The 10011-nt window shown below is 44.5% G+C and overlaps 1 protein-coding gene across 4 annotated transcripts in view; it reads right to left on the bottom strand.

Annotated features, from left to right (window-relative positions):
• Nucleotides 1-295: 295 nt before the first annotated feature.
• Nucleotides 296-10011, bottom strand: part of anks1b (ankyrin repeat and sterile alpha motif domain containing 1B) — a 244029-nt gene continuing 234313 nt past the window's right edge. For 3 of the 4 annotated variants that reach the window (XM_069671525.1, XM_069671527.1, XM_069671526.1), the window contains exons 25-28: nt 9395-9532; nt 9127-9294; nt 2781-2872; nt 296-1640 (exon numbers count right to left, since the gene is read on the bottom strand). In XM_069671525.1, coding sequence (XP_069527626.1) covers nt 1592-1640; nt 2781-2872; nt 9127-9294; nt 9395-9532 — 447 coding nt within the window. In that variant the 3' untranslated portion in view covers nt 296-1591. Of the gene's footprint in view, nt 1641-2780; nt 2873-5459; nt 5583-9126; nt 9295-9394; nt 9533-10011 lie in introns of all 4 variants that reach the window. The other variant, XM_069671528.1, reaches the window with a different exon arrangement.

Genomic DNA, 10011 nt, shown 5'->3' with positions numbered 1-10011 from the left:
GGGTTTACCTCCATTTAAAACGTTTGGCTCGTTTACAACCCGTCTGATTGTTGTTGGCTCGTTTACACCGAGGTTGTCGTGTTCCCAGATCTCTGCAATCACTTTGGCAAGTAGAGTTTTATCATAACAAATAAACATGATTGCCAAAACTATAAAAACAAGACAAGAAGCAATAAAACGTAATCATCTTTTCAAACTTGCTCAGATTCCCCAAAAGAGGGTCGTTAAAGCTTTTATGTAGTGTTTGTGGGAAATGACAGACAACTCATGACAAGTTTATCCCAATGATAAATAATGGTTTTCCAATTCATATTTTATTCCATGTGCTTTACAAGGATATAAATAATGGCCAAAATTACAAAAATCAGTGTGCTGGAAGCCCAAGCCTATGTACATAAGTTGGTCAGCAGTGATGTCACCAAATAATCCATTTCAGTTTGCACTCAAAATACAATCTCTACACTCTACCACTTTGTTCATCTCCAACCTTTATTTTGGTACCTTGTTTCCAGTGCCATGTTCTGCAAGTCCTTTATTCTCTTCTCTTTTACATTACATGTATGAACAATGAGTTGGCAAAATATCTATATACATTTATAATTGGATAATGTCTCATCCAAATAATACAGTAATACTGCGTTTAAAATAGTACATCTGCTAGATAAGAGTAGAGCCCCATGAGAAATGATGGAGGATTTGACCTGACAAGAGTTAGCGAGCCACCTGCAACATTCACTCCGTGTGTACAAGGATGATCAGCTAGTTTCAGATTTTTTTAAAGGATGGCCATCATTCTCAAGCCCACGGTTTTTCATCTCATCATATCATAGAAAAATAATGTAACATTAAGACAACAGTAGACAAGAATTGCACAAGAATAATCATAATCATCATGGTAATATAATACTCTCATATTAAACATTAAAATGTCGGGCAATACGAATAGAATACTTTTTTTTAAACGCCAGATGCAGTTTGTTCACATAGGATCATCCGTCGTGATGAACACACCTGTTGCATCTTGAGCGTGTTGCAGCTATTCCAATCACATTTACACGCTTGTGCATATATTTCTGTATTATTTTCTGACTCTAAAGAAAATTAAAAAAAGACCAAAAGAACCGGCCAGACGTCCTCAAGCCCATGCCCGTTCCAACACTGACACATGCCCGGTGGTGCCTTTTAAGCAAGCCCAACAGATGCCCTGTAACCGTACTCACAGTCTCCATGGAGACCCTGTGCCCGCCCAAAAGTTCAGAGGTCATGCTTCCCAGAGGGGCGCATAAAACGGATCCTGCTGTAGTTGAAGAAAGTTGAGGCTGCTTTCAAACAAGTGTACATTCAGAGCAGACTGTTGTCTGTCAAGATGCAGTCCTGTTAGTGTGTGTGTGTGTGTGTGTGTGTGTGTGTGTGTACAAGTGTTTTTCATATGTTTAACTGTGTCAAGCATCATGTGGATAAATGTGAAGATTTTGTAGTCAACCTTAAACACTGTGGCGTCCATGTTTGTAGTCCTTTGCAAAGTGAGCAAGAGGGTCCTTTGTAGTCCATTTTGCATTGTATGTGTGACAAGGTCCGTGTTTAGGGCTGGCTACATTCTTTGCATTCCACAGTAATAGACATGAGCGTCCGGCATTGCCCTGCAAATGAGATGACATCACTTATCGAGAGAGCCCTCACACCCCGCCTCTCCACCGGCCCCCCTGCTCAGCAAATCCAAAATGGCCACCATGCGTCTCACAAGCCACATGCTAAACCTTTTACATACAAGATTTGTTCCAACCAAATAAAGTTAGGTTTACGGCCAGGGAAAAATCCACGTGGTTAAAATTATTCTGAACATATACACACTTATGTGCTGAAGAAGGTGCTATAAAGAAAAAAAACACCTACTTCTTCCTGTGTCACAGGTCAAGTTTAAAGTTGTTAAAGAAATTCACAAGTTTGTAAGTATTCTCAAAAAAATAATCTGATAGAAAGAATCAAAAAGTTGAAATACATTCTTGTAGCCTGCTGGATGAACCAGTCTGAGTCTGAGTGAGACTGTGCTACATCACCTCTCCTCTCTTATTAAAAAAATGTCTAAAAAGTCTGAACTTTCCTCCAGTCGTCATTTCTGACAACAGCCCTCCTCATTGTCAGCTCCCACACCGGGCTCAACAGACAGCTAGAACACTGTCACAGCGCTTAGCACTTCTCTGGTTAAAAATCTCATTCAAATTGTCAGGGAAAGTTGTACAAAGGGGCTGAAATGCAGAGACAAGCGAGGGATGAGGCAGTCGGAGGAGAAAAAAAGGAGAGAGACGAAGCCAAACGGTTGCACCCATCAGCAGGAGAGAAAAAAGACAAAAAGCTGGAAGCAGAACAACCGACTGCTGACTGACCGACAAACAGGAAGTTGAAAAACGGAGATGACCATTTCCCCTACAGGTGGAGACAGAAGTGCACCACAGCCCTGGGTTCAAAGGACATGCGCCAGCCCTGCAGGCAGGAGATCGGGGGCTCGGGCCAAAGAGGGGGAGAGCGAAAATGAAAGAGTAGACAAGGAGAAAGAAGAGAGAGACAGCGCAGCGCCAAACGTCATCATGCAGTGGACAGGCTCGGCTAACTAGGGCGGGGCGGGATGTTTTGTTTATTTTTCAGCCGGTGAGGTGACGCGGCGGCGTGCGTCGCTCGTGCCCAACTCCGGGGCGGGGCCCCAGTACAGGGCAACCTCTGAAAGGCACACACACACAGGAGTGGACAAGGCGGGTGTATGTTAGAAAATAGTGGTCTCGTACTTGGTGTTGACTCCTCTCTTTGCCTCCTGACCTGGCTCCACAATCCACGGCACATTGGCGTGGCCCTTCGGGTCCATGGACGGCTGCTCCATCTGAGGCAGAACAGAAGAGAGAAGATGGGACGAATTATTTTCAGCAATTTATGGTGGGATATTTTGAATGAGATCAGCTGTTTCTGCTGAAAATAATCACCTTGCACTCTGTTACAGTTTTTCTAATACAATTTCATGCTCATCAAGTCAGTGGAAACAGTGCAACCATAGAATCAATGAGATGGAGGGTATGTTGATTACAATGTAATTTAATGAATAATAATCCGAATGTGTGAAGGAGATGAGATATAGATTACTGATGAGGGAGCAGAACAGAAATAATTACATCAATACCTTTTCAAATGCAAGCTCCTCCTAGTACCGTAACATTACGTATTTGCAGCAGTGTACTTCCTGTTAATCTTAAGAGTGGATTCTTGTCTGTGCTGCCAATGTGAAGCTATTGTGGCGTCAAAGCTGAGCAACACATACATTGCTTTCAAAAATAACCCAACCAATCAAGCAGCTGGGTTTTTGTTGCTGAGGGTGTTTTCCCTCCAATCTACTGGTTTATTTTCAGCGGGTTTGGGGGGAGGGGAGGCGACTGTGGGAGCTGCATTTTTAACAGTAAAAGGCTAAATTTGTCCTTGAAAATTTCCTTCTAATGCTAATGACATGAAACACGTATTAAATACCAATAAATTAGTGTTATAATAAAAAAAACATTGAAGATCTTCTGGAATAAAAAGGGTTCAGCTCAGAGTTCTGCAGCACACTGGCTCTCTTATCTTCTCTCAACACACGGCTACAGCAACAACACAGAAACTAACTATATTATTAATCCAGTTCTCGATCCTCTCCCTCTCACACAACTGTGGCGAGACCTTATAATCTTGTTAGGGGGTTACAGGATTACGGACAAACACATTTTTCGATCTCACAGCTCAACACCATCATGCTTAGAGGAGAACTTGTTCCCAGCATCACCTCTAGAATTCATCAGCCACAAAGCCTCTTAAAGAACCGCGCCTGCCTTCAGAGTTAGTTCTCTCAGTGTTCTGCAGAATGGACGGACATGAGAAAATTCAGTAATGCCGCAGGGACAGCCACTGTATCATTAGTCACTGCAAACCTTCAAAGAACAGCAACATCAGTTATCCGAACTGATGCCAAACGTGCTGTATGCAATGGGAGTGTATTGCATGATGAACATTTGAATCATTTCTTGGCACACTATGTACGCTCTGGTAGTGCAGTCGGCTTTTGATGACCCTTTAAATATTCAGCTGCTTTGAGTGCAAGATGAAGATGTGGATGGGGGAGAAACTGGATCAGAAGAAAAACCCTCGAAGCGCAAAAGCTCATTCCAAGTGTTCACCCAGCCATCGATTTTCTTCTGCTTATCTGCGCCCGGGTTGCGGTGGCAGCAGGCTACACACAGTTAGTCCAGACATCCCTCTCCTCAGCAACGTTTTCCAGCTTCCCCTGGGGGTTACTGAGGTCTTCCCAGGCCAAGTAAGATCTGTATTCCCCCTCAGCTGTTCTGGGTCTACCTAAGGGTCTCTTAACAGATGGATGTGCCAAAAAGACCTCCAAAGGAAGTCACCCAGGAGGCATTCTGATCAGATTCCCAAACAACCTGAACTTCCTCTACTACTCAAAGGTCGCTCTGGATGTCTGAGCTCCTATCTCTAAAGCTGCTTTTCCACTGGTCAAAAAACCAGCTAACCCGTGTTGAAACGCTAATCTCCGCCCCCTTTCCAGCGCAATGCTACGCTCCATCTGTAACTTTTGCGACTCCTTGTCATCTCAGCTTCAAATTCCGCCCGTCTCCGTCCGAGCAGCGCTCGAACATCGGCCCAAATTTGTCAGCACCGAGTCTGATAAACAGACTGAATGAGTAAAAGATACAATACAGACCTAACCACTCTTCACTGTTTACTAACCCTGTCTCTAGTGCCTTTGTGACGTCAGACAGTGACACAGCAGAAAAGAGACCGACACGAGTATCCAATGGCAATGGGAACAGAGACAGTCGGCATCTATAAGTGGGGCTTCCTGGGTCTAAATAACCCGCTTTAGGTGGGAAAGGGGTAAAAGGCTGAGCCCAGCCACCCTGCAGAAGAACTATTTCAGCTCTCTGTATGCTCGATCTCCATCCAAAGGTCCTTGCCAAAGGTGAGGGTTGACCTTGCCTCCAGCTCACTTCCCTCTTCTCTACAACAGCACAGTACCTCATACCTGCATTGCTGCTTATGCAGCACAGTTGATTTTCTGCCTCTCAACATAGGTTATTCCCGAAATGGAGAGTTCAGTCTAGGACGTCAGGGATCAGCATACTCAGGTCCCTGCCTTTGCCTTTGCCTGCAGCCAAGCTTGTGATGTTTAATGGACTAAAGTCAATGTCTGCATTTGGCTCTATTGTAGCTGTAATGAAATGAAAAGGGTTCGCTTTGCAACACTGTTTCTTAGCGGTAGAAACAAGAATGAAGACGTACAGTCACTGCAAACACAAAACACAAGGATGCAGAGTCAGTTGCATAAAAGCGACAGAGTAAAATGGAAGCACTTACAAACGGCGCTGTCTCCTTCACTAAAAGAAAACCATGTGAAAATAAAGGATAAGAGAAGGAAAAGCGTGGAGGACCTGTGACTGAGCTTTGTGAGGAAGATGGAAGAGTCGAGGGGGAGGAAGAGGAGGGTGGAGAGGAGGCCGGTGAGGGGTGTAAATGTGGCCCAGTGACCAGCGGCTGGCAGGGGGAATGATGACCTACAAGGGCAGAGGTCATACACAGGTCAAAGGAGGCCTGCACAGCGACACCAACACCGAAAACAAGACAGAACCACTGCAATGACAGAGCGGCTGCATGGCAACAGGGATAGGCAACACCACTCCAAAAAACCAAAGCAAAAACCATGGCAACAACATGGCAGCGAAGTTATCGCCCTGGCAACAGCGTGGGATAGCAGCATCACTGCAAAACAGCAGAACTAAAGCGAGAACAGGCCGTGTTACGCCACATTTATATAAGCAACTCCTGCACGAGAAGAACACTTCCAGCAAGACCGACAGGGTTACAGCCACTGTGCAAAACCTCACTCTGCAGAAGCATCGTCACAAGACAAACTCGGATCCAAATATTCAAAAAATGTCGTTTAAAGTCATGAAAAATTCTGCAAATGAGGTGAAATAGCTTAAGGTTAAGGTCGAGCTCATCAGCCACCCAAACATGAACCAGCTGCTTATAAACAAGCTATTTTCACTTCACTGGAAGGCTTTTTCACTCCTTTTAAAAAGGTTGTAGAACTGGATTACACAGGGTTAGGGTCACGTATTTACATCCTGTTTAAGGCTACACTCAGATAACACCAACATGCTCACACTGAGTCACATCAGGCACTCTCACACTAATGACGGCAGGTTAAGTGGATGGCGAGGGAGATTTACAAGCAGATGTGCTCACATAACACATACACAACATGAAAATGATAATGGGAAGGTGTGGAGAAACAGATGCGTGTGGGCTGAGACAAAGCAACAGTGTTTTAGAGCACGGGGGCCTGAGAGGTGCTGCAGGATGGAGATTATGGCTGGCAGGTGGCAGGAATATTAAGTGAATCCTGCAGCATCTTTGCCCTGCTGCACACCACAAGCCATTAACCACACTCACACGAACACGGGGAGGAAAAAGGCAATTAATGGTTAATGCAATGATGGCCGAGTCAGCAGATTGTGTGTACACATGCCATCGTCCATCATCTCTGTAGGCACAGGACCACACACACAGGAGGAACACACAAATGCTGCGTCTTTCCTCACTGTCTCACATCTCGCTCTAACTTTAGAGAGCGAGGCCGTTTCACCGGAGCCGCTGATTCTCCTCCGTCACCATCTCCTTCTTCCATGACACACAGTATGTAAATGGACTTTAATTTGGTCCATGCACACTGATATAGCAGCCACTGTAACTCTACACTGGGTCCTTTAACCACACACATGTGCTGCTGTGCCAGTCCAAGCGTGGCGGCAGAGGATGGACGTGTGTGAAGTGTGTTAGCGTGACTATTTTAAAGCTCAGTCGGGGGTTAATGTGAGGGGTGACAGGTTTACAGACAGACTTTGTGACGCTGTGGTTCAAGGAGGCATGACGAAAGGCCACACACTTGTGCACTTATACACACACAGAAGTTCTTGATGGAATGTGGAACATGAGTATCTAATATCACAAAGCTAGGGCTGGTGATCAAATGGCAATGCTTTATTGGAATCTGTTATTAGACAACTATTTAAGGGGCCCTGAGGCCTTCTGTAGCGGGACAGAGCAGGGACCTTGTGGGTGGGTCCTTGCTTTATTTGTATTGTAAGGAACAACAGCCTCATACTGTTTCAATGATTGCCTGTAGGTGGCAACTCTCAAGAAAGCGTTGTCTGTGAAGGTTCTCAGTCATCCAGGTCCTGGTTATTCTAAGCTTGATCCAAAAGGCAACTGAACTTTTCCCACTCTGTCCACCAGTCAGTTTAGAACTGAAGAAGCCTTTCGGATGAGATGTCAAACGTTTTCAAGCCCTTCAACCAAGTCCAAATAAAGTTTTGCATCCGTGCAAGAGATGCACCTGTTCCAAAATGTTCCAAGTCGACCCCAAGTTGCCAGTAGTGCTGTCTAAATTGGCCAAAAATGACGTTTGATTATTCCTTCTAAAAAACCACAGAGGTTCGAACTATTCGAACATCTATTTTTGCACAATAAGTCCACAAGAGGGGAAACCACATGTAAACAACATACCTATACCAGTCTGTGATGCTGGGGGTTAGAACCTCTCTCTTTCCGGCCGGGCAAGGACTTGAATTCTCCGCCATTGTTACCACATGCCACCCGGTACATGAATTATTAACTTATAAAGTGACATTGTGTGCATTCGAAGACGCTCCCTAACCAAGAGAGTGCACACATGCACGTACGAGAACACGCAAGAGCTCCCGAGACAGCCGCGCTGATTTTTAATATCTGAATATCTGTTTCTTTTTATAATTCAGTTACATATTTGAATTTAGAATATTCGGTGACAGCCTCAGTCGCCAGTTGGCAAAATATTTGACTTTCCTGTGGAAATAACACTGACTTTGTGCTGGGCAAACATTTAATCATTCTGGGCAGTTGGACATCTGTGAAATCAGTAAGATTCTGCTTCAGATGTCACTGACGTCTGCATCATGGGAAAAATTATGTTCGATTTATTTCTCTGATCGGAATCAGAAATACTTTATTAATCCCTGGGGAGGAAATTCAGGGATCTTGGGGGGGAAATTTGGGCTTAATGTTTGGGTAGGGAGGGCTGTGCAACTGAGTTATGAAGTAACATATACAGTGATAATTAGCATTAACATAATCACTGTTTACAAAACATAAAATAGCTTCAACTCCGCTGATTTAATCAAAACAACAAGCAGAACAATGAGTCTGCTAATGAACTAACAACTATTGCACTTAAAACACTACGAACAACATATTCTATAGAGCCATCTATATATATGTCCTCAGACACATCAGAGAAACCTGCACTCTGCAGCGTTTTTGTTGAAGGTCTCATGGGCTGAAATGTCAATAAATGTATTCTCCATGCAAGGCTAAAGTCTGTAGGAGTCTTCAACATGGGGATTCTTTATCTTCTTACACACAAACACACACACACACACTCTCACACACACCCACAGAGTGAGGCGAGCCGGCAGACCTCCCCTGAGCCCGATGCAAACAGGCCTCATCAATCAGCCCGCTGTGTAAGAGACTGCAGGGACAACAAGACTGAATGGACGCTTAACAGATCAAATATCCTCCTACAGCTCTGCCACACTGTCTGCTGGGCCGACACTGTCGCACACGCAACACAAGCAGTCAGGGATTATCCAAGTAAATCAAACTGAGTTGGAAATGATGTTACGGAGCAGGGACGAGGGACCGGGGTGAATCGGAGCAAAGGGATGGAAAGTGTGGACGTATTGTGGTGATAATGAGTTGATGTGATGCTGGTTAGATTTGATAAGAAGCAGATACACAACAGCTACATTTGAGGTCAAGAGTTGATACTATAAGTTGAAGTGAAAATCCATCTTAAAACAAAATTCATCTTATTAACAATTCTTTGAGAAACAACTTCTCTTATAAGTTAAGTTTATCATGTAAAAGCTGGAAGATGAAAGTATCCAAGCTGCCACTGAGGTCACTTTTCAGAAGGCACAGAAAGCTGCTGTTTACTTTGTGAATTTCAGTTTAGGATGGATTTTCCCTCCCAGCAGTAATGGCAGCGATGCTTACAGATTTGCGGATGTTGACTCGAGGTTTGGGGACGGGTTTGCTGGGCTTGCTGTCAAAGCTCTCGGGCAGCGTGGACGATCCGTGGCCGCTCTTCCTGGCCTGCAGGGCCAGCTGGTAGGCCACCTCGAAGGCCTGGCCCAGCGTCAGGATGATCTCGTACGCCAGGTTCTGATAAGAGGGAAAAGGCCGTCAGAATACAATGTGACATTATAGGAACCTTGGACGGGACATTTTAGTTTAAACACACAGATGCAGCGTCAGAACTGACCACGTCAAAAGCAGTGAAGACGTGGCAGTAGTGGTGACTGGACTTGAGGTCTTTGGTGATGTAGGCAAATGTAGACAGATCCTCTGGATCCTGAGCCGCGCACGAGATGTTACGGATCTCGTGTTCCGCTATGATGTTCTGCAGAGGGAGAAAAGGAGAACGAGCAGAAAAAAAGAGAAAGAAACAGGCAGAAAGATAAAGAGGAGCAGAGAGAGAGAGCGTTGATTATCTCCAGTGAGCCACTTCACGGAAAAACAAATCTGATTTATTATTTATCTCATTTCATACACATCCCAAAACCATAATCACTGCAGCACCATTTTGGTCTGGTGTCTGGAGTCACTGAGCTGGAATTTGTCCTCTGGTAATGTAACTGCACAGCACTCAGACTTTGTGTTAATTAAAGCACATCTCAGTGCTGAGAGTTACAGAACAGCAGAGCAGCAGAGAGAAGTTTTTAGTGACACTAACAGTAGGAAAACTTTTTATTGTCATACCAGTCAGTATTATTGTTTGTTTCTTTAAAGATATTGGCTTATTGATTGTTTTGGGTGTTTTTTTCAGACACAGGGACAGCAGAGGAGAGAGAGAGGGGGGATTCACTTCTCTTTTAAGTG

Source organism: Semicossyphus pulcher, unplaced genomic scaffold (assembly GCF_022749685.1).
Source record: "Semicossyphus pulcher isolate SPU_LCO1_2020_fin unplaced genomic scaffold, fSemPul1.0.p SCAF_20, whole genome shotgun sequence".
NCBI classification, from domain to species: domain Eukaryota; kingdom Metazoa; phylum Chordata; class Actinopteri; order Labriformes; family Labridae; genus Semicossyphus; species Semicossyphus pulcher.
This window is presented reverse-complemented; position numbering and strand designations above follow the sequence as displayed.